The sequence below is a fragment of the Hoplias malabaricus genome, chromosome 14 (genome assembly GCF_029633855.1).
Source record: "Hoplias malabaricus isolate fHopMal1 chromosome 14, fHopMal1.hap1, whole genome shotgun sequence".
NCBI lineage: Eukaryota > Metazoa > Chordata > Actinopteri > Characiformes > Erythrinidae > Hoplias > Hoplias malabaricus.
The window spans coordinates 29583973-29610956 of record NC_089813.1 but is presented as its reverse complement, the minus strand read 5'-3'; the positions used below and the strand labels follow the sequence as shown (position 1 = coordinate 29610956).

The 26984-nt window shown below is 37.6% G+C and overlaps 4 protein-coding genes across 6 annotated transcripts in view; 3 read left to right on the top strand and 1 right to left on the bottom strand.

The window, feature by feature from the left end:
• The window catches only part of itpr3 (inositol 1,4,5-trisphosphate receptor, type 3), a 41089-nt gene extending 32865 nt beyond the window's left edge, over window positions 1-8224 (top strand). For both annotated transcript variants that reach the window (XM_066643438.1, XM_066643436.1), the window contains exons 49-58: window positions 388-507; window positions 609-781; window positions 1022-1186; window positions 1793-1982; window positions 2671-2751; window positions 2903-3024; window positions 3371-3536; window positions 3746-3906; window positions 6649-6810; window positions 7088-8224. In XM_066643438.1, the coding sequence (XP_066499535.1) occupies window positions 388-507; window positions 609-781; window positions 1022-1186; window positions 1793-1982; window positions 2671-2751; window positions 2903-3024; window positions 3371-3536; window positions 3746-3906; window positions 6649-6810; window positions 7088-7204 (1457 nt within the window). In that variant the 3' untranslated portion in view covers window positions 7205-8224. The remainder of the gene's footprint in view (window positions 1-387; window positions 508-608; window positions 782-1021; window positions 1187-1792; window positions 1983-2670; window positions 2752-2902; window positions 3025-3370; window positions 3537-3745; window positions 3907-6648; window positions 6811-7087) is intronic.
• Window positions 8225-8539: 315 nt separating this feature from the next.
• Window positions 8540-15592, top strand: alas2 (aminolevulinate, delta-, synthase 2). 2 transcript variants are annotated; one of them, XM_066644269.1, is made up of 11 exons: window positions 8541-8705; window positions 10402-10563; window positions 10763-10945; window positions 11199-11276; window positions 11613-11835; window positions 11974-12158; window positions 12301-12480; window positions 13215-13379; window positions 13646-13914; window positions 14167-14329; window positions 14965-15592. In XM_066644269.1, exons 2-11 carry the CDS (start codon window positions 10413-10415, stop codon window positions 15129-15131), a joined length of 1764 nt encoding a protein of 587 aa, XP_066500366.1. In that variant the 5' UTR covers window positions 8541-8705; window positions 10402-10412; the 3' UTR covers window positions 15132-15592. The 2 variants fall into 2 exon arrangements, with proteins under 2 accessions (XP_066500367.1, XP_066500366.1); XM_066644270.1 differs by lacking the exon at window positions 12301-12480 and having other exon boundaries at window positions 8540-8705.
• A 3051-nt stretch (window positions 15593-18643) lies between these two features.
• Window positions 18644-22547, bottom strand: LOC136665843 (chymotrypsin-like elastase family member 2A). Its single transcript, XM_066643650.1, has 8 exons — window positions 22426-22547; window positions 21857-21945; window positions 21633-21730; window positions 20390-20512; window positions 19701-19837; window positions 19409-19554; window positions 19022-19174; window positions 18644-18740 (listed from the first exon to the last, which is right to left on the bottom strand). The coding sequence occupies exons 1-8, from the start codon at window positions 22463-22465 to the stop codon at window positions 18723-18725; spliced, it is 804 nt and encodes a 267-aa protein (XP_066499747.1). The 5' UTR covers window positions 22466-22547; the 3' UTR covers window positions 18644-18722.
• Window positions 22548-23072: 525 nt separating this feature from the next.
• Window positions 23073-26671, top strand: ela2 (elastase 2). The gene is made up of 8 exons (XM_066643687.1): window positions 23073-23109; window positions 23951-24039; window positions 24299-24396; window positions 24965-25087; window positions 25222-25358; window positions 25985-26130; window positions 26419-26571; window positions 26654-26671. Exons 1-8 carry the CDS (start codon window positions 23073-23075, stop codon window positions 26669-26671), a joined length of 801 nt encoding a protein of 266 aa, XP_066499784.1.
• The last annotated feature ends 313 nt before the right edge of the window (window positions 26672-26984 follow it).

The following is a 26984-nucleotide window of genomic DNA, read 5'->3' as shown; positions in this document are numbered from 1 at the left end:
GAAAGCAATGAGGAAGCAGTGATTAAACATGGTTTAAAATAAATGTTAACTTTGTCACATTAAAAAGTGTTTTGACATCTTCCAGATCATTTTAAGTAATGTAAATATGTAGGAAATGTACTTAAGTAATATTTAACATAATATTGATGTTTTTGATTATAGCTTTATATGATTTCATACAAAAGTGTCAAGCTCAAATATTTATATAATAAACAATATATTTAACTCTCCAAAAATAAGACAAAGCAATAAAGTATATTATCCTGTTAGTAAAGGTTCTCCATTATAGTTCACATTTATAATCTAGAAGCAAATATGTAAATATATAGATATAGTATGTGTCTGGGAAATGTGTCTGAGTTCTCATCAGTTGTGTAATTCTCACAGGTATGCCAGTGCTATATTGGTTCTCTCGGAGAATGACACTATGGGGCACATTCTCCTTCAACCTAGCTGTCTTCGTCAACCTAATTATTGCCTTCTTCTACCCATATGACTCTGGGCAAAGTATAATCATAATATCATGATAAAATCATAATATTTTGAATTAAATAATACAGGCAAATCAAACCCAGTGCATCCTAACACTCTGGTGTGGTTCCTCCCAGGTGCCATTGATTCTTCAATGTTGTTAATGCTTTTCTGGTGCTTTGCTGGACTGTCAATTATGGGCCTTTTCTCCCAGCGCTATGGACTCCAGCCCCTCACACTCGCAATCATCCTCCGCCTCATCTACCACTTTGGCATCGGCCCTACTCTTATCATGCTTGGAACTCTTAATGTAAGTCTGGCACTTAAAGGTTGTATGATATCTCAGGTATTTACATTAGTTTTAAAGCCATATGCAGTGTAGGAAATACTTTATTAACAAAGAAAACCATGATTAGACTGAAAATCTTTATATTTTGTAGGGTTACCTTAGAATAGTGTAGGGGAAAAAGCACAGAAATATGTTGGAGTATGCCAAATGATTTTAATGATTGCACTAACCTTACCTCATTTTTTTCTGTCTCTAACACAGCTGATCAATAAGATCGTTTTCGTAGTGAGCTTCGTGGGTAATAATGGCACATTTATTATGGGTTACAAAGCCATGGTGATGGATATGGAATTTCTCTACCATCTGGGCTATGTTTTCACCAGCACATTGGGGCTGTGTGTCCACGAGCTCTTCTACAGCATATTGGTAAGTGTCTTTATATCTATCTCTCTCCAGCACTCATTTTTGAGCATTGTTCAAGTCATGTCTCATTCATAATAAACTTTCATGTGTACAAAACATGTACACATTTTTTCCCTAAACAACGTAGTACAAAATCTATTTACATAACATTTATCTTGCTTTACATAACATGAGTTATCTGGGGATGATTAACGGATTACAGATTTTACTACAAGAGACCAGCATTGAAGAGTAGAAACGCTAGTTTTAAGAGATTTTCACTTTTTCTTCTCTGTTTTCAACATTTATTTTCAATATTGATAATCAGTACACTTATTTCTCATGTTTGTTTTGTTTGTTCTTGCTCCTTTTATCCTTGTCTTTGTGCTCTCAGTGCTGTGATTTTCCCCTTGTTTAATCATTAGGCAAATCACATACAAATTTAAGACTTTTTTAAGAGAGGCTCCAGATTCCCAAATGAATTTGCTAATTTGATGAAAAAAAAAACAGTTTAAATGTATAAATAAGTGTGAGTGTAGGTTACATGCAAATACTATGCTATATAATTTTATGAAATTGCATTGAGCTTTTTTTTCCTAACTGGCCATTTTCATCATAAACCTCTTCCAGTTATTTGACCTGATCTATCGAGAGGAAACACTTTTCAATGTCATCAAGAGTGTAACACGTAATGGCCGTTCCATCCTTCTTACCGCTGTGTTAGCGATCATCTTGGTCTATCTCTTCTCCATTGTTGGCTTCCTTTGCCTGAGAGATGACTTCATCATGGAGGTGGACTATCTCTCTGACATCAACACAGGTGAGAGAGAGTATAGATATTGAAACAATTCCAGTAATTCTAGGTCTTAATAATAATTTACATTACAATTTGCATCACTTTCCATGTAGCTTAACAATAAAAATCATTGTCATGTAAATATTTATAATGTTTAGGGGTTAAATATTTTATATCTTATATCTCTTAGAATTAAGCTTTAGCTTGCTGGTGCTATTGTGCTAGTGAACCACATAATGTGCTGACAAGTTGTGATAGTGAATCAAGAACTGCATGGCTGGATGACTATTAAAATTGTACTAGTCATTCAAAAATTTTAATAGTGAACTGGGATATCAACTATGCTACTGAATCAGGAAACCTGAAAACAGATTGAATCAAATTGCCCACCTTAATCAAGAATTCTACTAGTGAATTGTGCTTTGGCATCAATAACTAGTATTCCCCTGAAGTCTGTGTTGACCCTATATTAGGGAGGTCACACTTTCAATCCCTGGTGATGACCTCATCATTTATCTCACCACAATGCTTGCCAGTGTCACTTTTTTATATTTAACACATCAAACTGGAGTGGAACTCTCAGTTCTGTAAATGTATAAATACTCATGCTAGATCTTTGTACTTTTGAATCAAACTGTGATTGTTAAGGGTTAAAAAGAGCGGTAGTGGATTGTGTCTTTGACTAGCTGACTGGTATAATTTTCATAATAAGGTTCTGAGAGTTCGGTTGGTAGCTGCGCTGCAGATGGAATGGACTGCAAAGAGGAGACTGCACTTCTAGCATCAACACAGGGTTAGTGTTTATTACCAGCCTGTGGTTTATCACTTAAACAAACATTCATCCCATTCAAATATATATGAGAAAATTATTTCAAGTCAGTTTTTCTTTACAAATTTAATATGACATCTGAGGAAGATTTGTAACTACTCTGTTTTGTTTTCAGAGGAAGAAGATAACACAGAGCGTGCTTGTGACACACTGCTGATGTGTATTGTCACGGTGCTGAACCATGGACTACGAAATGGAGGGGGTGTAGGGGATGTCTTGCGCAGACCCTCAAAAAATGTGCGAATGTGTTCACACACACACACACACCTTGGCATTCATTTTAGCATCTTTTGAAAACATTTGATTTTTTTTAAATTAAATGAACATTTTGCTGATAATTGAACCCATGGAATTACAGAATTACTTTGAATATTCAACATTCAGAGTTACAAAATAAAACAAAAAGTTACAAGAAATCGTTTTTAAAGTTTATTTCAAATTTACATTTTACAACATGTGTTGCAACAGTGAAAAAATATATGTAAAGACTCTGGAAAATATGATGTGCATAAAAAAAAATAGTTAAAAAATAGTTTGGAAAGTGAACCCTATTCAAGTTGACACAATCCCCTTTGCTTTATAGGAGACATTGTTTCCAGCACGAGTGGTGTATGATCTTCTTTTCTTCTTCATTGTCATCATTATTGTACTGAACTTGATCTTCGGTGTGATTATTGACACCTTTGCTGACCTGCGTAGTGAGAAGCAGAAGAAAGAAGAGATTCTAAAAACGACCTGCTTCATCTGTGGTATGAACATATTGAAGCAATGCCAAGCTTTTTCTAAATCTACAGCCTGTTAATAATTATGTATTCTAATATAAAGTACATGTTCTATTAGATTAAATATCTACTAAGCCAATTTATTGGAAAAAGCTTTTTTAAAATCTATTATGTGTAAAACAAGAAACTGCTTCTAGAATATTTTAATGAGTGTGGTCTCATTTTTCCCCCAAAAGGCCTTGAAAGAGACAAATTTGACAATAAGACAGTGTCTTTTGAGGAACACATTAAGTTGGAACACAACATCTGGAACTACCTTTACTTCATTGTGCTGGTGCGAGAGAAGAAAAAAACAGACTACACTGGCCCAGAGAGCTATGTGGCACATATGATAAAAGTGAGTTATTTACTGTTTTGTTTCTTAGTCTGTTAAATATTTTGCTCAGAAAAGTATGTCTTGATTGAGTTAATAAAATTGAATTGCCAGGTGGTACAGTTGAGTACAGGTGAGTTGGCCCTATAAATATAAACAAGAATAATACTTTTTTTATTAATCACTTCGGAGAAACTGCGGCACGGTGGCGCAGCAGGTAGTGTCGCAGTCACACAGCTCCAGGGACCTGGAGGTTGTGGGTTCGATTTCCGCTCTGGGTGACTGTTGGTGGGTTTCCTCCGGGTGCTCCGTTTTCCTCCCACAGTCCAAAAATACACGTTGGTAGGTGGATTGGCGACTTAAAAGTGTGAGTGAATGTGTGTGTATGTCTGTGTATGGTCTGTGTATTGGGTGTATTCCCAATGATTCCAGGTAGGCTCTGGACCTATCGCAACCCTGAACTGGATAAGTGGTTACAGATAATGAATGAATGAATGAAACTTCGGAGAAACTGACATTATAACACTGATTAACCTGTGTACAAATACTTTTCAACCTATATTCAATTGAATACACTACAAATACAAGATATCTAATGTTGAAACGGATAAACTTTATTGTTTATTTTTTTGCAAATATTCACTTATTTTGAATTTGAGGCCTGCAACATGTTCCAAAAGAGTTGGGACAGGGGTAACAAAAGACTGGGAAAGTTGATGAATGCTCAAAAAACACGTATTTGTAACATTTTACAGGTGAACAGGTTAATTAGAAACAGGTGAGTGTCATGATTGGGTATAAAGGGAGCATCCCTGTAGGGCTCAGTCGTTCACAATCAAGGATGGGGCAAGGTTCACGACTTTGTGAACAACTGCGTGAGCAAATCGTCTAACAGTTTAACAACATTTCTCAAAGTACCATTCCAAGAAATTTGGGGATTTCATCATTTACAGTCCATAATATCATCAAAAGATTCTGAGAATCTGGAGAAATCTTTACAAGTAAGTGGCAAGTCCAAAAAGCAACATTGAATGCCCATGACCTTCGATCCCTCAGGCAGCACTGCATTAAAAATGGGCATCATTCTGTAACAGATATTACCACATGGGGTTAGGAACACTTCAGAAAACCATTGTCAGTGAACACAGTTCGTCGCTTTGTGCAAGTTAAAACTCTACCATGCACAGCAAAAGCCGTATATCAACAACACCCAGAAACTCCGCTTTTCTGGGCCCAAGGTCAGCAACATATGCTGCCATTGAAGCAACGTCTTTTTCAGGGACGTCCCTGCTCATTTCAGCGAGACAATGTCAAGCCACCTTCTGCACGTGTTACAACAGTGTGGCTTCATAGTAAAAGAGTGCGGATACTAGACTGGCCTGCCTGCAGTCCAGACCTGTCTCCCATTGAAAATGTGTGGCACATTATGAAGCGTAAAATACAACAATGGAGACACTGGACTGTTGAGCAACTAAAGTTGTACATCAAGCAAGAATTGGAAAGAATTCCACCTACAAAGCTTCAATAATTAGTGTCCTCAGTTCCAAAACACTTATTGAGTAAAAGGAAAGGTCATGTAACACAGTGGTAAACATGCCCCTGTCCCAACTTTTTTGGAACATGTTGCAGGCCTAAAATTCAGAATGAGTGAATATTTGCAAAAAAAAACAAAAAAACAAAAAAACAAAGAAACAATGAAAAAACAATAAAACCATCATAATCTGTTTTTATTAATGTTTTACACAATGTCCCAACTTCATTGGAATTGGGATTGTACTTATACACATACACTAGTGAGCCATTTTTAGTGAACACACACACACACACACACACACACACAAAACAAACCTTTGTGCCCGGGGAGCAGTTTGGAGGTTAGATGTCTTGCTTAAGGGCACTTCGCCGTGGATGACATTTTCCTGCTGGTCCTGGGAATTGAACATTTGACCCTCCAGTGTCCAGCTCACCTCTCCAACTTTAAGTCCACAGCTGCCTCCATATGTTTGCATCCCTATGTATAATTTACCTCACTCTCTCTGTTGGTTGGGATGACTTTCTTTGGCTATGTGTGGTTCTAGCCAATATGCACACCTGTTAGGTAAAGTATGAGAATAAGTTAGCAGAGCTAGCATTCTTCTCCAAGCATGTTGAATGTTCAGATGATGCTGTGATCATTTTAAGAAGATGAGGTGCCTTATTTCATGTGTCTAGAAGGAAGCATGTATTAGGATTCATTCTCATAGCTATGTATATTTTTGTGCTGGCATAACTACTAAGGGTAATTACTATTTATTAAAATGGGGAAGAATATTATGCAAAATATTAAGAACAATTCTTTTACAACGAACACACTTTACATTTTAATGATTAATTGCTGTTAATCTGTTAATGGTAAAGTACTAGAACAAATAAACCATTAAATATAACCTAAAATACAAGGTTAATAAATATTATATTTTCTTGTTTATATGTCCTTATATGTCCTTCCAAAAAAGCAAACAAACACACATTTATACTACTTTGCAGATATTAGCATGTTTATTTTTGCTTCCTGTACAGGATGTGTTAACTTATTTTTATTAAGAAAAGCAAAAAGAAGTCTGGTTTGACAAAAGGTGCTTGTACTGGTAGTTATATGTAACAAGTTAGTTTAATCTGATGCTTGAAGAATAAATTGAACAATTAAAAAATGTGTAAGAAATATACTGAAATTAGGTTTTATTAGTTCTTTTTACCTTTAGTATTGGTCATTTCCTGTCTCTGTAGAACAAGAACCTGGACTGGTTTCCACGCATGCAGGCCATGTCTCTGGTGGTCACTGAAGGGGAGGGGGAACAGAACGAGATGAGGAACCTGCAGGACAGGCTTGCATCGACCATGAAAGTTGTCATTCAGCTGACCAGCCAGCTAGCTGAGCTGAAGGAACAGGTGAAAATGACTGCTCTATTTATTGTTGAGTGCCAGCATTGAGTGGGCTGGCTGGTGGTCTTTGACTGGATTAGCTGCTGTGACAGTTAGGGAAAATATATTGCCAAGAAAAACATTAAAATGTAAAATGTCTGTACATTGAAAATATACAGTGTAATATTGAAGCACATGGATTATGTTGTGAATTATGTGTATGAGTGTGTCTTTAAAGGTCATCTGTGTGTGTGTGTGTGTGTGTGTGTGTGTGTGTGTGTGTGTGTGTGTGTGTGTTCTGCAGATGACGGAGCAGAGAAAACGAAGGCAGAGGATGGGATTTGTGGATGTCCAGGCAGGCTCCAATGCCTCCCTGCCCCCCAGTGCAGCAGGAGGAAACCATCAGATATACAAATCTTAATATAGTTCACAATGTCTTTTTATAGAATTCACACATCTTTAGATCTACCCCCAGTGAAAATGTTCATTCATTCATTGCCTGTAACCCGCTTATTCAGTTCAGGGTGGCAGTGGGTCCGGATCCCACTCTGAATCACTGGGCGCTAGGCAGGAACAAACCCTGGAGGGGACACCAGTTCTTAACAGGATGACACACACTCACACCTATGGACACTTTGAGTAGCCATCCCACCTACCAACATGTATTTTTGGACCGTGGGAGTAAACCACGGCATCCAGAGGAAACCCACGCAGACACAGGGAGAACACACCAAACTCCTCACAGACAGTCACCTGGAGCAGGACTAGGTCCGACAACCCCAGGACCTGCCCCCAGTGAAAATGTGCCACAGAAAATTTGACATGTATATATTTGACTGTTTGGATTACAGTTGGTGTGTTTTACTGGTATACAGATATTTTTTAATGTATGCAGTGATTAGGTTTTCTTTAAACAGGTGTTCCTAAATGAGTTAGAATGTTACAGGTTTTATAATAAAGTAATAGAATTTTACAGGTTCACATGGGGAGGTTTCTTGTTTTTTATTTCAAATGGTAAGATGTAATATATATTACTGTAAATTGTATTGATTAACTTATGTGTTTTTTGAGACCAAGTAATCACCACACACCTATTGGTGTGTTCACTATACTTGACATGAAAAGCTGAAGTGCCTAATTTTAAAAATGCAAAAAATATGATTCTTTAGAAAATGAAGTGATTTATATATTGAAGTTAATAAAAACCAAACCACATTTACTACATGGTTGTATACAGTATAATGTTTTCACTTCATTCTTTACAGAGGCTTTGATTAAGTTTGTTTTATATTTATTCAGGATTTATTTACATTAAGTCCCATTTCTAAAATATCGGGCCTGTAATGGTCTATATTAGTCTTCAGCAGCTTTTCTGCTGTTGAACAGCAGTCTTTAGTCTTGAAGGACTTTATGAATATTGCACTGAATAAAATTTTGGGAATTGGACTTGTCATGTCTGAGTAATTTTTCACAAATTTTGTGTACACAAATTCATGATCCCTCAAAACATATATTTTTTCCCTATCCCTGGCCCCTCTGGAAATCCATAGTTAATATTACATATGGTCCTATCCACAGAACTACAATGATCAGCAGTCCATTTTAAACCTTGCTACATTAAGTACCTAATATGCACATTAACTTAACCATTTATTTTAAAAAACATTAACAAATTTACCAGTAATATAGCTGGTTATCATCGCATTTACTACAAAAATCAGTCAATATATTTGTGCAAAATTGTAAAGTTGGCCATTATCTGCTGTATGTGCTGGCAAAGCTGTGGGTTTGAACTGACCTCTCCCTCTCTGTCACTGTCAGACACTGAGGGTGGAGACTGTTTACTGCTCTTAGCCCAGTTTGGTCAGTGCATCTGTGCATCTGCTGGTGGTCAGACGTTCGTCCTCAGTGCAGGTCAACAGGTAGGTCTTTTAAACGTGTTTTGGCATAAAAAATTAAACACTATATAAAGTTTACATATCTTAGATTATGTCTGTTATATCAATTTAAGTAATTGTTATTGTTTCAAATATGCAAAACCCTGGGACTCTGCTATAGAGAATCTATTCTGCTCTTGTGGAACATTTTTTCTTTCATTGTTTGTTAGGTTTTTTTTTTTAGTTCACATTGTTTAAAATGAATAAAACATATTTTATTGAACAAATAGTATGAAATGTTGGCTTTTTTGACATTAGTAAACTTATGTTTCAAAATACAAAGCCTCCTGAGAACCCTGAAGGAAACAAATAGTGGTATACTTTGTGCTTGTTTAACTTATCTGATTTGGTAGTTTGATAAGAGATAGTAAATGTGCTAGCAGACCACTAAAATAAACCGCAGCAAAGCCACCTGATATATCTCCTAGCCACAACAGCAACAACTGCCAGATACAGGACTTTTAACCGTTAGGTCTGAAACAAATGCAACATGAAACAAAACAACATTAAGGCAGTTCAGGACTTTGTAGTTTTTAAAAAGTTACTGGCAAGACAACATTTTCACAGTCATTAACATTTCTCAAATGTTTACACAGTTTAAATGGATATAACGTGTGGTGAATATCACCCTGAATCAGTGTAACTAAACATTTACAGCACTTTAAAGTTTAAGGAGTCTGTGTGCATTGTTATGAAGGTAAGGGCTCGGTTATTTGGGTTGATACTCTCCAAAACCAGAATCGAGGGTTTATCTGCGTAGTGACGTCTATCTCAGTTTTTCAGCGGCGTGCCCACGCCTGATAAACACACGCGCAGAGCCCCGCCCAGCGCGAGGGCCTCACTAATGGTCTGCTTTCAGACCAATTACCAGAAAACTTTGGAGAGGACGTTCACATGAATTATGTAATGTCTTTGCTATCAGTTCTCCTGCCGACATGGCTATATTTTATATTACTTTATTTAGTTGTGTAGTATTTTTGCTTGTCACATATTGACTCCAGGGAAAGATTCTTAGAAATGCTTTCAGCGCAAATACCAAACTAAAACACTACTTAATTACTGAATTCCCTATTAAACTGCAGTGGAATATAAAAGAGCGTTATCCAGCATTCACACTTGAAAAAGACACTATACTTTTACTTCAGCCTAACTGTGCTTATAAAAAGTACATTTACAGGCTTTTCCCAGGTTAAATTTCCCGAGTAGTGGAAAATATTTGACTATTTGAAAATATTCAGGGCAGTACAAAATCATATTATAATTTTTAAATTCTCTCCTCCTTCAGCTGAACTGTAAACTCTCTTCATACAAAACATGTTTAGAAATTATAAAAATAAATAAATAAATAAAATTCCTGATGTCAAAAAAAGTAGCTTAGATATAAGTTTAAACATCATCCTTCATTCAATATGCACATATATATTAATACACAGTTAGTCACTGCCTCTCTCTATCCACCCACCACCTGCATTCAAGCAGACCAAATAGTTTTAGCATTAGGACGTAGAAAATCTGCAGCAGTTTAAGAGCACTGCAGTTTCAAAGTGATAATGCCAAATACTTAATTCTGGTAAACTAAAAACAACAAATGGACATTTGTTATTGGAGATGGTACTTGATGTAAGTATCCGTTTTCCCGCTGTATGCTTTATTTATTGTTTTTACATTGTTTTTCTCTCAGCTGGTGAAATCATGTCTGCGTTTCTGCATCACTGTCCATTCCTGAAGTCGGCTCCAGGTCCAGCTCTGAGGAATGTGGGGGGCTTTCTGGGCCTGGCTGACCGATGCCCCATCATTGCCCGTCAGGTATCAATGAAGGCCACTCAGAACCAGGATGAAAAAGGTAAAGTATTCATCCCAAAAGATCAGGCTTTGTTTTGGCAAACCAGTATTTAATAAAGTCTTACATTTCATGTGTTTTAAAAGCACACACCCCAATGATATCACTAAGCCACAGTCTCCTTAAAGCTATAAAGATACTTTTATTACGTTTATGTTTAAAATGTGTTGACTCACATCTGAAGTATATTGTTTCTATTTAGGTCTGCTACCACATAAAGAAGCAAAGCGTTCCTTGGCCTTCTCTGCTGCACAAGTGGCTGTGTCCCTCACCAATTCCTGTCCTTTTGTGTCCTCTAAGATTGGAATGGTTAAAGCCAGTCCTCAGGTTCAGGAGGATGTCCAGTCAGGGCTGACTACTACTCAAGAGGAGGAAGTGGCCTCAGGTAAAGGACTTGCTCCTTTTTAATATATATATATATATATATATATATATATATATATATATATATATATATATATATATATATATATATACAGGAGTATGGTAGGCACTCTTGCGGTATGAACATAACTTCATGCCACGAAATGAAAACACAGTATATATATATATATACACACACACACACACACTATATCATGGGTATGTCATTTACAGATGTTTAAAAGAAAATATTTTCATTTCCACTTTTTCAACAGGAATGATCAGTTCTCTGTTTTCTGGCCTCCAAGGACTTCACAATTCCACACCGTCTCATCTACTCAAGGATAATATGGGTAAGATCATCAAATTTTAATCAGTCATAGGCACAAATTGTCATTCTCCAGTAAAAAAAATACATGTATCTGCATTTTTGTGGAGTTTTAGTTTACTACCTCATTTAAACACAGCAGCTCTGTCAAAATTTCATGATGAAGGCACAAATCAAAATGCTCCAGAATTACTTGGAATAATTTTTATCCCACATTGATTTTCATTGACATTTAAGAAGGATTTGGGGATACATGTTATTCATTGGACAGTGACTAAGTATAAAGCCATTGTTTCCTTCTTCTAATCTACTCCTGTTGTTAGTTTGTAAATACACTCATTCCCTGTTCCTTCACCCTCAGTTGGACCCAGTTTTGAATATGACGACTTCTTTACTCAGAAGATCATTGAGAAGAAGAATGACCACACGTACCGTGTTTTTAAGACGGTGAATCGTTTTGCGGATGTCTTCCCCTTTGCTGAGGATTACTCTGTTCCTGGACGGCAAACCCCTAATGTGTCCGTCTGGTGCAGCAACGATTACCTGGGCATGAGTCGCCATTCACGAGTTGTTAAAGCTATATGGTGAGCTTCCTATTAAGAGAGTCCTATTAAGCAAGAAATTACACTCTAACTTACATAAATTATCCCAAAACAGGCTTATTTTAAGTTTAGTTTCTAGTTTTTTTACACAAATAAGTACATATAGCCTCTGTTTCTCAGTGAAGCTCTGGAAAAACATGGTGCGGGAGCTGGTGGCACCAGGAACATCTCTGGAACCAGTAACTACCATGTGACTCTAGAGAAGGAACTGGCACTTCTTCATCAAAAAGATGCTGCACTTGTCTTCTCGTCCTGCTTTGTAGCCAATGATTCTACTCTTTTCACACTGGCTAAAATGCTTCCAGGTAATTAACATGATGACAACTAAAGCTCATTTCACAAACACGCAGACACACACACACACACACACACACACGCACACTAAATTGAATTACATTTTTTTGGTTTTTAGTTAGTAGTCTCTAAATGAATGCTTCTCTGTATTAGGTTGTGAGATATATTCAGATATGGGGAACCATGCCTCCATGATTCAGGGCATCAGAAACAGTGGGGCTCAACGCTTCATCTTTCGCCATAATGATGCCAGACACCTGGAAGAGTTGCTCTCTCGCTCTGACCCACGAACCCCAAAAATCGTGGCCTTTGAGACAGTGCACTCCATGGATGGTGAGTGAGAATCATGCAAAAACTTTAAACTGGAACTTACTTCAGAACACTTGCCATTTCTGTAAAAAAAATAGTGCTTTTTGTGTGACAGTTTATCCCACAAAATATTGGGATATTGACTGGAAACAATAATAATAATAATAATAATAATAATAATAATAATAATACATTAAGGCGGCACGGTGGCACAGCAGGTAGTGTCGCAGTCACACACCTCCAGGAACCTGGAGGTTGTGGGTTCGATTCCCGCTCCGGGTGACTGTCTGTGAGGAGTTGATGTGTTCTCCCCGTGTCCGCGTGGGTTTCCTCCGGGTGCTCCGGTTTCCTCCCACAGTCCAAAAACACACGTTGCAGGTGGATTGGCGACTCGAAAGTGTCCATAGGTGTGAGTGTGTGTGTGTGTGTGTCTGTGTTGCCCTGTGAAGGACTGGCGTCCCCTCCAGGGTGTATTCCCGCCTTGCGCCCGATGATTCCAGGTAGGCTCTGGACCCCCCGCGACCCTAAATTGGATAAGCGGTTACAGATAATGGATGGATGGATAATACATTAAAACAGCAATTTTATATAAACTTTCAAGGAACATTTAAATAAAGATCAAATTATGTCATACAGTACATATTTAACATGCACTGAAAGCTAATATTTTATCTATCATGAAAACTGCCTAATTCATCTCTCACATCTAACAGGAAATTGTGTAGGCGTGTGTTTAACTCACTTGATTCACGTTTCAGGAGGGATCTGCCCCCTGGAGGAGCTGTGTGATGTTGCACACAAATATGGTGCTCTAACTTTTGTGGACGAGGTTCATGCAGTAGGCCTATATGGAGCACATGGAGCTGGAATTGGAGAGAGAGATGGTGTCATGCACAAGATTGATATTGTCTCTGGCACACTAGGTACGTAAAGACTTCTAAGAGTCCTTTCCTTCCTCAATTTTCTCTCCTATTTTTTCATTGCCAATGATGATTCCGACAAGACATGTAAAGCTAGCCATCACTTTTTTTCCTAACTGCTTCTAATAAATCTTTGGACAGCTCAAAACCCTTGAAGGAGAACACAGTTGCCTACGTCTGTGATGTTAACCAGCCGATGCAGGCATTAGCTAGCATTACGCTGAGGGAATGTGTTCCAGTATTAACTAAGATACTTTACCTATTTACAGGAAAGGCATTTGGCTGTGTTGGAGGATACATAGCCAGCACTGCTGCTCTGGTGGACACTGTGCGCTCATTTGCTGCAGGCTTCATCTTCACCACCTCTCTGCCCCCGATGGTTCTGGCAGGAGCCGTGGAGTCTGTGCGGGTGCTGAGGAGTCCAGAGGGCCAGGCTTTGCGCAGAGCACATCAGAGAAATGTTAAACACATGAGGCAGCTGCTACTTGATGCAGGCCTGCCGGTGATCAACTGTCCCAGCCACATCATCCCCATACGGGTCAGTGTCTCAGTACTGTGGTCTACATAATATATATTACCACTGTATTTAAACATGCAACCATCAATGAATATGAGAGTTTTTAAATATAGAAATTGTCTGTAGAACTATTAATATTGGTTAGTGACTGTCTAAATTTAATATTATGGCTAGAGTTTGAGGGGTTAAAGAAAGGTGTAAATTCTGTTTTCCAATAATTATAGTTCTGTTAAGACTCATATTTACAGTTAATAATACAATTAAATATCACAGGTTGGAAATGCAGCAAAAAATTCCAAGGTGTGTGACATCCTACTGGAGAGGCACAACATCTACGTTCAGGCCATCAACTATCCAACTGTGCCCCGTGGAGAGGAACTTCTGAGACTGGCTCCCTCCCCTTTCCATGACCCTGTCATGATGACCTACTTTGTTGGTGAGTGCTGTTTTGGCCTGAATTCCAGCTTCACACTAAAGCAGCCAGTTTCTAACAAGTGTTGATATAACTGTAAATTGAACTGGTGTGAGTGTGTGAGTGAGTTTGTGGTACCCTGTGAAGGACTGGCGCCCCCCCCCAGGGTGTGTCCTCGCCTTGCGAGTGATTCCGGGTAGGCTCTGCACCCACCACACTTGAGGATAAGCGGTTATAGACAACTAATGAATGAATGAACTCTAAAATCACAGAAATTCAATATAGTCCAGTAAGAATAATCTTGTTGCAACCAAATTTAATTTAATAATCTTTTAATTATCTTCTATAATTTAATAATAAAAATTTAATAATCTTGTAACCAAATTTAATTTCAGGTAATTGTGAACCATTTCTTTTGGCCCATTCAACATAAACAATTTAATATAATATGAGTGGCAACAGGCAAAACCTATAGATACAACATTTTGTCCTGAGATGATCATCATATGCATGCTTATAATTTCAGCCCCTCCAATTATAAACACCTACTTGCATCTATGCAGCCAATGATTTAGACCAGACAAGTTTTCAAATTTGCCTTTGATGAAGACTGTTCTGGTTTTGTTAATAATTGTGCATGGTATATATATTTTACACAGATAAACTGGTGGATGTTTGGCAGGAGGTTGGGCTGCCCCTGAACGGCCCTGCAACTGCCTCCTGCACCTTCTGCGATCGCCCTGTCTATTTCGACCTCATGAGTGAATGGGAGAAGAGTTACTTTGGAAACATGGAGCCAAGATATATCACTGTTGCTGCACAATAAGCTCAGAAGAAGAAGACAACAATATATCCTGCTTACATATCTCCCTCAAATGCTCAGATATCTTCCTTTACACTGTTTTTTGCTCTCTGTGTCAGGTTAATTATTTTTTGCCAGATTGATTGCTGTGGCCTTTTCATGGACTTGAAAAAGACTAATTAATTTACATTAACATTTATATATAAATAACATACATACATAGTAATTATGTGTCCCCTCTGCATATAAGAAACCTGCACATGGGCACTTTAGAAAGTCAGCTATTGTATTATTCATAAAGCCAGTTCTCCAGACAAAAATCACTTAAAAACCTAGTTTTAAATTTAAGTTTCCAAAAACTGGCCTTCAAGATTATAATTATAATATTAATATCTAAGCATTATGTTTCATTTTAATCATCATGAATTACATTTTCTCCTTTTCTGTGTTCATGGAGGTGTGTGTACAATAAAACACTGGGAATATGTGGCATGAATCCTCTTTTTTTGGACTTTCTTTTCTGAAGTCAAATGTTATTAAAAAATAAAATAAAATGGTTGTATAGATATTATAACTTATTTCTCTTTCACATACAACAAGAAATGAGGCTAATTCTACAAAAGCCAAATGACAGGTACCATGGACATTGTTAGACCAGTTTTAGGGGGTAAATATTCTTTAGATTGAAATAATGTTAGCACTGTGTCCTGGAGAAACTACATTTCATTCTCCCTCAACATATCACATCAAATAAAAAAATATTTCTTTATACATTAAACATCATATTAGATATTTTCAAATAGATTAACATTAATTAGAGTGTTTAGAGTACTAAATAAGCAATAAATTATTTAGTAGACATTTGACATTTGACTAGACATATGATAACGTAATGAGGATGAGACTGTTTTTAGACCCTTATACCAATAAGATTCTTTCACTTAAGATCTTATTGTAATTTAAAATAATATAGTTAAACTGGTAATACATCATCATCATCATCATCATCAACATCTTTTCCGCTTATCCATTTTTTGCTTGTATCTGTGATCTTGTTCTTTTGGTCATTACCCAGAGCCCAGAGCGTGACCATAGGTGAGAGTGGGTACGTAGACTGACCAGTAATTTGAGCGCTTTGCTTTAGGGCTCAGCTCTCTTCACCATGACGGTTTGGTACAGTGACCACACTACTGCAGACTCTGCACCTAACCTACGGTCACCCTTACAATCCCTCTTCCCATCACTCGTGAACAAGAACCCAAGATACTTGAACTCCTTCACTTGGGGTAGGTTCTTACCCCCTACTTGAAGGGAGCATGCCATCTGTTTTCCAGGAGATAACCATGGCCCCAGTCTTGGAGGTGCTGATCAGCATACAGACTGCTTCATGCTTGCCTGCAAAATGTTCAAGTGAACGCTGGAGGCCTCCATGCAAAGAAGCCAGAAGAACAAACAGCATAGATGCCACTTCCCGAACCCCTCAACAGAAGCCTTCCTGTCCCAGGCTACACCTTGCCACCCTGTCCATGAACATCAGGAACAGGAGTGGAGACAAGGCACAGCCCTGACGGAGTCCAATGCCCACATTGAGCAAGCTTGACTTACTGCCGAGGATGCAAACACAACTCAAACTCTGAGAGTACATAGACTATACAGCTCGCTGAAGCAACCCTGGCACCCCATACTCACAAAGCACCTCCCACAGAGTCTCTCAGGGAACACGGTCATAAGCCTTCTCCAAATCCATAAAGCATGTGCAGAGTGTAGAGTCAGTCGAGTTAAGAGTTTCACCATCTTTACTGAGCACAGCTTGGACAGTGTCCCTCACTTCTCCTCTTGAGCTGTCGGAGTGTTTTCTAGAACTTCTTTGAGGCCGCCCAGAAGTCATTCTCCATGGCCTCTCCAAACTCCTCCCATGCTCTGGATTTTCCTGCAGCAACTGCCACAGCTGCTGTCTTTTTCATCTTCTGGTACCCATCTGTAGAATTGGAAGTTCCCTGAGCCAGCCAAGCCCAAAAAGCCTCTTTCTTGCTTGACAGCTTCCCTCACCCTCTGTGTCCACCAACGGGTTCTTGGGTTGCCACAATAACAGGCACCGACAAGTTTTTGATCACAGCTATATGCAGCCGCTTCCACAATGGAAGTCCGGAACAGGGTCCATTCAGACTCCATTCCCCTACCTCTACCGGAATATGAGAGAAGTTCTCTCGAAGGTGAGAGTTGATATCCATCAGGACAGAGCCCTCTACCAGGACTGGTAATACAGTTTTGCAAAATACATGGACAGATTCTGCTTTGCCATTGTTCATAAAGGCTACTGACAGGCACTGAGAGTCCCGATGACAGTTGGTTTAATAAATGTCTGACAAAATATTTTATCTAATTGACTACAGTTGAAAAGAATTTACAAGTGCATACTGGTCCCCCAGCCTCTGTATTCCTTATATTGATTTCAGAAAGTTGGCAACTCTATGCACACGAGAAGGTGTAGTGAGTTTCCTGACAGTGAGTGTCATTTCAAGACAAAAATAAAGAGCAAAATATTAATTGAATGCTTGTTACCATCTTTAATTAACCAGACTGAAAAACCAGTGATGCACTAGTTGAAATAACATTATGCAGCAGAGGAAAGTAAGACTGCTGAAAAGTCAGTTAAAATGTACATGCATTAATCACTGCAGTATATAGAGCAGACTGAATTGATATTTATGTTCTTTCCTGACGTTTTGACTGTGTATTTTAAATACTTGTATATAATGAGTTAATAGTTGCAGCTACTTGTGGGTTTGCTTAATCTGTACCTCGTCAAAAACATTTGCTGCTATGAGGCACTTACCAGAACCCCCTGGTTAAAGCTTAGGCCCCCTAATCATTAATTTCTAGTGACGTTTCTGACAGGTACTATGTGTATGTCAATTTCTTGTGTCATTGACAGCTATTTTATTATTGTTTTAATACTGCTACTCTAGTATTAGCTGTTTTACTGCTCCTAAGTCTAACATGTAACTGAAGTTGTTAGATTCCAATAATTTATTTGGTCCAAGATTTTACATTGCATTTAAAGACAATAAACACCATGTTATTGTGTTAGGGGTGTTTCCTTTATAACCTAGACACACCCCATGATAACAACCAGACCACTTAGAGCCTTCTATGAGATCAACCTTAATGGAAGCTTTACACAATGCAAAAGATCATTTCAATATATGTAGGGAAAAAGAAGATGGAAATAAATGTTTATTTGTTACATATATTGTTAAGAGTGTGAACATATAAAGCAAGACACACCATCATTTTTTTCTAAGTCTAATGGAAATGTAGTATTCTGTGGCTTTGTTTGTGTGTGTTTGTTCAGCCTTCATGTCTAGATTAGCAGGCAAAGCTGTGATGTAAGTTTCCATATAAGCTTTTCACTAATAATTTCTAAATTAGGCTTTTGATAACCACCATACTGACTAGGTTTAGTATATGGAAATGACATTTTGATTGATTTATCCTGAAATGAATGCAAACCAGAGAATGATTTTCCAACAATTGCTTTATTGTTGATATGTGAAAAGAGTATTAGTCACATATTGTTCATGTCAAAGAGGTCAAGTCCATGTCCACATGGCTTTAATTGCTGGCCATAGTCTGCAAAAGAGCAAAATACATTTGTTTACACCACATTTTATATAACATTAGTTAAATTAGTGTAGTAATTCAGCCGACATCATTCACTCATTTCTTGGTGCATTTTACTGTTAAATAGTTAAGTGTTGTAAATATCATGTAGATGTTATATATATATATATATATATATATATATATATATATATATATATATATATATATATATATATATATATGCTTATAAAATATGTTATGTATTACACCTTGTGAATGTTTCTTAATTATTGTCAAAGTGAACTCACAGTGCTGATCCAGCTGATGTAGGAGGTCACACGTGTGAAGACAGTGGGCTTCTTGGCGAGGTTGCAGCTTAGACCAGAACCAAAGCTTACAATACCATGGACTTCCCAGGCACCATCAGCATTCTGACAGTTCAGGGGTCCACCAGAATCACCCTGAACAACAGAATACAAAGAGATTAAATACTCACTCCCAACCAGCACAGTCTGGTGATCTCCCTTTCAAATCTAAAAGTACAGTGCTTAGAATCATTTTCCAAGAATTTTTAACACTGTGTACAGCAATTTGTAAATGTCTAAGTAAAGACAGACACAATATCGACATGTTTAAATGATACACGTGTCTAATACAGTTAGTATGCAAAGAGTTGAATATGCAAATGAGCTTACATTGCAACCAGAGACAATGCCATCTCCTCCAGCACAGACCATGGTCTCCTTAACCTGGGTGCCCCACCAGTCAGGCTTAGTGCATGTAGCATGGTCAACCACAGGAAGAAGAGCCTGCTGCAGGACATCAGCAATAGGGCCTCCAGCTGGAGAGGGAGAAGATATCACTCTGAATATCCTATCTCAAGTATTCAAATACCGTTATCTTTGCTCTGAAATTTTACATCAAATACGACGATTCTGATTATGTAAATTTGTTTATTATCTGGCAGTAGTAATACAAGAAGCTCACTTTTCATGCGTCCCCAGCCAGTCACATAGCAGGGTGCATTGTGGGGCAGGATGTAGCCCTCCTCGGGAAGACAAGCAGGCATGATGGTGTCAGTGAAGGTCACGGGATTAACCAGCTTCACAAGGGCAATGTCATTGCTTTAGCACACACAAAGCAACACAAATGTTAATTTTAAAGTATTAATATGATTTAGACAGCTTTCGGGATAGATCTTGTAAAGTAATAGCTTTGAATATTTTTAAAATTCAATTAAATATATATTGTTACACATGATATTGTATGCCCAATTATGATGGTTTTATTAAACTGTTCCTTGAAAGTGTGTACAAAATTGTTATTATAGTATTATGATAGATTTGGGTTCTACTCTTATCATTAGGTTAACTCTTTATTTTAATCTATGTGTTTACAGTTTAATACTTGTACTGATGTGAAAAGGGTTATTCACTTTTTACTTTTAATTTTTCTGTTGATAATACAATCTATGGCAATTTATATTATAATAGTATCAGTACTGTGAAAAATATGACAATGGGATTCATTCATTCATTCATTATCTGTAACCACTTATCCAATTCAGGGTCGCGGTGGGTCCAGAGCCTACCTGGAATCATTGGGCGCAAGGGGGGAATACACATCTGCAAAGGAAATGCAATATAATGATGTATCCTGTGTTTTGTTTTTCTTACCGGATGAAGAAAGCGCTCCACTTCTCATGAACAACAATCGTACTAGCAGCAATGGCCACAGAGCTGTCCTCCACCTCCTTCAGGTTGTGTTTGCCCAGCTCAACTCTGTAAGTGTTGCTGTTGCTGCAGAACCAGAAAACACACATTGTGTAAGTGACTGAACACTAAAACACACATTAAGGTGCGGTGGCTCCATGTCTCCCTCTGGTGGCTGGGGGTGGCCTAGTGGGTAACTGGACCCCTGTCTGAACCCTTACATTACAACGTGCAGAATGTGGCTTGACTTTGTCTTGCTGAAATAAGCAGGGACGTCCCTGAAAAAGATGTTGCTTCAATGGCAGCATATGTTGCTCCAAAACCTCTATGTACCTTTCAGCATTAATGGTGCCTTCATAGATGTGCAGGTTACCCGTGCCATGGGCACTAACACACCCCCATACCATCAGAGAAGCTGGATTTTTTTTGCGCTGATAACAATTCAAACAGTCCTTTTCCTCTTTGGCCCAGAGGACACAACATCCATGAGTTCCAAAAACAATTTGAAATGTGAACTCGTCACACCACAGATCACTTTTCCACTTAACGTCAGTCCATCTCGGATGACCTTGGGCCCAGAGAAGCCGACTGCATTTCTGGGTGTTGTTGATATATGTCTTTTGCTTTGAATGGTAGAATTTTAACCTGCACTTGTAGATGGAGCTACAAACTGACAATGGTTTTCTGAAGTGTTCCTGGGGCCATGTGGTAATATCCGTTACAGAATGGTTTTAATGCACTGCTGCCTGAGGGATTGAAGGTCATGGGCATTCAATGTTGGTTTTCGGCAACTTACTTGCAGAGATTTCTCCAGATTCTCTGAATCTTTGGATATTATGTCTTGACACTCACCTGTTTCCAGTTAACCTGTTCACCTGTGGAACATTCCAAACAGGTGTTTTTTTGAGCATTCCTCAACTTTCCCAGTCTTTTGTTGCCCCTGTCCCAACTCTTTGGAACATGTTGCATGCCTCATATTCAAAATGTGTGAATGTTTTCAAAAAACAATAAAGTTTATCCGTTTCAACATTTTCTTGTCTTTGTAGTGTATTCAATTGAATATAGGTTGAAAAGGATTTGCAAACATTGTATTCTGTTTTTATTTATGTTTTTACGTTTTTATGTTTTATGTTTCAATGTCCCAACTTCACTGGAATTAGAGTTGTAGTTTATGAGACAATCTGCTCTCCACTGAGACTGTGGTTACCTGATGCAGTGAGCTGCTGTCAGAACCCACTGCTCTGAGATGAGGGTTCCTCCACAGGTGTGATACCAGTTCCCATTCCTCGTGTACTGGAGGGAGATCTGTAAGACCATAAAAGGATTAGTGGATGTTTAACAGCATATCAACAGCTTAAAAGACACAATAAACCACTGTAGCCTATAGCTATAAAACCACAGGTTTCATAAAGCAGCATCAATGCTGTTTACCTGCCAGGGCCAGCTGTGAGGACGCACATCCTCGCCCCCCACAACCCTTGTTACAATGGGGTTGAAGGTGGGCAATCCACACCCATAAGCTGAGGAAGAGAATGCATTTACAGTGTTACTGATAGTTATATGTATTCAATATTATGCAATGTTAAATATAACACAGCTACTAATATAGCTAATATTATTATATTTACATTTTATTCAAATTGACTCAGCTACATTTTAAATTCATTTTTATATATCCTTACTGTCCAGTAAACAGACAAAACAATTCTTCATGATTTTTAGTTTTCTAAATTCTTTGATCACAGCCAGTGATATAGGACCATGGTGAATGGACCAACAGAAATGGTTAAACTTTTTTTCATTAAAACATCTCATTGTACTGATTGGCATTAGTAAGTAAAGATTTTTTACAGCAAATATATATAAATGTATTGTATAAGGTTTATGAAATGTTTGCAAAATATTAAAACATGCAAAATATTCTATTAACAGTAATAACACAGTCAGAGCAAATAATAGTCTGTGTAGTTATGCATTAAAGGAAAAACAAGGATTCTTACCCCCAACAACCAGAAGAGCTAGGACCACAAACTTCATCATGTTTGTATCTTCAGCTCACTTTAGTTCTTGGGGGGTTTATATAGTTCAAGACCAAAAACTGATGCTCCTTTTAACCACTGACTCGTGTGGAAAAACAAACATAGGGGTCTTGGCCAAACTTTACCTTGATCTGTCGAGTGTTATCTAATCAGAATGTGCTCACACATAGCTCTCAGTTAACAGCTGTTATTATTGCAGACTTTCTCATCTTCTGTATTTCACAGAAACTACTTCCGTCTTAAATTATTAGTGCTTCAGGGTTTGCATTCATTTTAAGGACATATATATTCTATTTCCCCCACATTATTCCAACTAAATTTAAATTAATATTCTCTATCATTTCGTAATTGTGTTGAAAAAAGATTGTGTGCTAAAATTTTTGACATTTGTATAGTCATATGCAGGTCTGGTCAGACTGCATGAGGACACCTGTGAAATTCACACAGGGAATTGACCAGTCTTGAGATAATGTGAGTATTTTCGGGAATTTATCTACAAGGTTATACAGGACTGGAGGGCCTACCTGGCAGAATTTGGACATTTAATGGAATGCAGCAGGTATAAAAGTATATAAGATGTAACTGACATCAACTTGTACACAGTCACCATGAAGCTTGTGATCTTGGCTTTGTTCATAGCTGGCGGTAAGGTGACAATTATCTCTAATATCTTTATTAATGTTTATTATTCACAAACACAGATCAGTTTCTGACCGTTTGTGTCCATTCAAGTTGGAGATCAAAAGTGAAGATTTATGGGATTTATTTGAAAGAAGATATCAATCCCTTTGACTAAAGTCTTATAACAATTAGTGTAATTAGTGTAACAATTAGTGTAAAATATATGTTAACTATTTTCTTAATATTTCGAAAGTCTTACACTTGTCTTAAGGTGGAGTATAGTCCAGGTAAGCCTCTAAAATGAGCAATTTAATAGCTGTGTTTCTATCTATTTTTGTCTATTTTAACATTTAAAAGTGGAAATTATTCTTAAAATATGTTTAGTTTCTACATAAAAAACATTGCAAGCTTGAATCTGTGTTTTTTCTGTTTGTTATATCCTCCAACTTAACTTGTCGTTCTTGTTTATTACATTTTTTGAATGCTTCTTTTTCAGCTGCATTGATTTAACATAATACTGGTAATAATGGTCAATTACTTAAAATAATGTAGCTCATGGCACATATAAACTGTAAAATGGAGCATGAAAGGCTTTATTAAAAGAAAAAACATTAAAGAGCCTCTTGAGAAAATACTTTCTTAAGAAAATGTTTAACTTCTTAAGATTAGTATTCTTATGAACTTCATACTGTTTATATTTGTGAATCTGGCCCTAGGTTTCTTTTTTTATGTTAATGTTTTATGTTTTTTATGTCTTTTTTCACTTTTTTCTGTTATATGTAAATGTTTGATGTTTCTCTCTCTCTCTCTCTCTCTCTCTGTATGTGTGTTTGTTTGTGCATGTGTGTGCATGCTTGTTAAACAGCCTATGGGTGTGGGCTGCCCACCTTCCCTCCCATAGTGAACAGGGTGGTTGGAGGTGATGATGTCAGACCTAACAGCTGGCCTTGGCAGGTACTGTAATACTTCTCATCATTATTGCACTGGTACAGTCTCTAACTGCTGATCTCTAAAATAATATGAAGTCACTCTGTAATAAATATCTGTAATATGAGTTATTATAATATGTAACTTGATTAAATCCAATATAATTTAATAAACCAGACATTTAGTTATGTGAAAATCATGGATACGATCAGGTAACAGTCATGGATAATTTTTTCAGGTACAGTTATAATGTAATTGCTCCTCTGTTGTCTCTATGTGTGTTTAGGTCTCTCTCCAGTACCTGAGCAGCGGCAACTACTACCACACCTGCGGAGGCACCCTTATCTCCAACCAGTGGGTCCTCACTGCTGCTCACTGCATTGGGTACGGAAGTGATTTTCGTGTCTTTCCTAATGCAGTTTCAAGAGACTGCATGGCACAATAGAAATTTGTTGTGTATTTCATGTTAATTTATGATCATTCTCTCCAGAGTGTGTTATTAATACTAAGGCTCATTAATGACAATTAACCCAAGGTAATATTCAGTGTCATCGACCATCTACCATGACATCTACAATATTGATGCTGTTAAAAAAATGTTTCCTTTTAATTTTTTCTGTAACATTTGCTCATAGCATCTTCATTGTTTTGGAATTTCATGATGAAATTAACAAAAGAGTTTTAGAATTTTTAACTGCAGTTTTGGTTATACGTAAATGAAATATGTTAGAGAGAGGGGGACTGAAATGTGGGATCTCTAATTAGCATTTAGCATTTAAAGGGCTAAAAAGTACCAGCAATTAATATTTTAAACTTTAAGTCAAATTTTACTGAATTGCATTTGATCAATGTCATCACGGTATAATTTTATATAAATATAATTTCATAAAAAATATGATTTATTTGACTAATTATCTGAAAGCTTAATTATTTGACGTGTTTGTTCCAGCAGCAGTCGCACCTACAGAGTGTACCTGGGTAAACACAATATGAAAACTGCTAATGAGAAGGGCTCCATCGCCATCGCTCCTGCTAAGATCATCGTCCACGAGCAGTGGGACTCCTACAGAATCCGGTAAGTTTCTCTAATGTTTCAGTAAGCTACAGAATATCACCACTTGAGATTCTGGATGGCCTTTCAACATCATCTACTGAAATTCTAACATTTAATTCTTGTGTGTAATTTAATGCTTGTGTGTGTAATTTCAGCAATGACATTGCCCTTATCAAGCTCAGCACCCCTGTGGAGTTTACTGATTCTATCATGCCCGCTTGTCTGCCTGCTGCTGGATTGGTCCTGCCCCACAATTTCCCCTGTTATGTCACTGGCTGGGGCCGCATTTGGAGTGAGTAACAGTTTGTAAACTCACAAAACTTTAAGAGTCTAATAGTCTTCTACTGCAGGACATGCAGTATGTGCCAGATTACATTGTACTGAAACAGCCAGATGAGACAATGGCGTGGAACACTTACAACAAATGTAGGGGAATGTCATGTTCCTATTAGTTGAAAAAACCCTATTTTAATGCAGTTGAATTTAATGAAATAAATTAAATGAAAAAGATTTTGCAATAATCATCACTCCTCAGACAAAATGGCAGCCCAGAGAACAAAATTAATAGTAATAGACACTAAAGTTGAAAACTAAGACACTAAAAAATAATTTCAAATAGAGTTATACACAGCAAATTCTCCAGTGTTAAATCAACATTATTAGTGTTAAATTAACACTGTTAGTATAATAATTTAACACTCTGTGTTAAGTTAACACTAATATTGTTGATTTAACACTGGAGAATTTGCTGTGTACCTAAGAAGGAGATGTTTTCAAATGTTTGGTTGCTTAATGAAAATTCAGAAACCTTACAACACAATAGTTATTTCAATGATTGTGTATTTTACACCAAATAGCTATATTAAGTTGAAAAATTTCCCCTTGGTTTACCCCATTTCCTTTCATTTCCCTCTGCAGCTGGAGGTCCTATTGCTGATATCCTGCAGCAGGCACTGCTCCCTGTGGTTGGTCATCCTACCTGCACTCTGCCTGACTGGTGGGGAGATCTGGTCACTGAGAAAATGGTCTGTGCTGGGGGAGATGGCATGTTGGCCAGCTGCAATGTAAGTGCCCCACAGTGCTGTTCTTCTTTATATTAACCATGAATATCTGTCAGTCAATTGTCCCTTACAGTACATTCCTGGGAGATATTAAAAGTAAAAAATATATCTCATCAAAGACTTCCCCCCACATATTAGGTAGTGAGAAATTAGTTTTTTTTTCTCAAACTTATGTATTTAATAAAATGCAATATTTAAAACTGTCCATCACACACATTACGTTTTGTAGGAAGAAAGCTGTTAATGCTATTTTCTGACAAGTGCTTCATCTGCTTATAATGTCTTGTCCAGGGTGACTCTGGTGGTCCTCTGAACTGCCAGAGGTCTGACGGTTCCTGGGATGTTCATGGTGTGGTGAGCTTTGGCTCTAGTCTGGGCTGCAACTATCCCAGGAAGCCCTCCGTTTTCACCCGTGTTTCCTCCTACATTGACTGGATCAACAGGGTGGGTGCCCTTTATATGCACACATTTGTAGTAAAAAGTTAAAGAAATTCAGTTAATAACCTGTTTTCTTTCTACTTTTTAGGTGATGGCCTCAAACTAAGCTAAGCTGTGTTTCATGTACAAGGGAAAATATATAATCAATGAAGGTTATGCCCCAATACTTTACACCATGCCCCGCCTCCCCGTCCCCCGTCCCCCCAACCCGCCACCAACACATGCCTACTGATGACAATACAAAAGACTACACATATTAAAATAAAGTTTAACAGGATAATGAGCCATTATGAGCTCAAGGCCCTAAAGTATCAGCATGTATCATCTGCATGTATAATAAAGGACACTTACCTAAGCCCACTATTTTCTGCTTGTCATTTTTGTCATTTTAAAATTTTTCAATACTTCATGCTTAAAAT

Coding starts and splice junctions, on each gene's coding strand:
- LOC136665843 (XM_066643650.1), bottom strand. CDS start 22,465: ATGATGAAGTTTGTGGTCCTAGCTCTTCTGGTTGTTGGGG. Junction 20,513..21,632: donor ACAGCAGCTCACTGCATCAG/GTAACCACAGTC, acceptor CTGGTTCTGCAG/CAACAGCAACACTTACAGAG. Junction 19,555..19,700: donor TGGCTGGGGACGCATGAAAA/GTGAGCTTCTTG, acceptor CTCCCTCTCCAG/CTGGAGGCCCTATTGCTGAT.
- ela2 (XM_066643687.1), top strand. CDS start 23,073: ATGAAGCTTGTGATCTTGGCTTTGTTCATAGCTGGCG. Junction 23,110..23,950: donor GGCTTTGTTCATAGCTGGCG/GTAAGGTGACAA, acceptor CTTGTTAAACAG/CCTATGGGTGTGGGCTGCCC. Junction 25,359..25,984: donor TGGCTGGGGCCGCATTTGGA/GTGAGTAACAGT, acceptor TTCCCTCTGCAG/CTGGAGGTCCTATTGCTGAT.
- alas2 (XM_066644269.1), top strand. CDS start 10,413: ATGTCTGCGTTTCTGCATCACTGTCCATTCCTGAAGTCGGCTCCAGGT. Junction 12,159..12,300: donor ACTGGCTAAAATGCTTCCAG/GTAATTAACATG, acceptor TCTCTGTATTAG/GTTGTGAGATATATTCAGAT. Junction 12,481..13,214: donor GACAGTGCACTCCATGGATG/GTGAGTGAGAAT, acceptor TTCACGTTTCAG/GAGGGATCTGCCCCCTGGAG.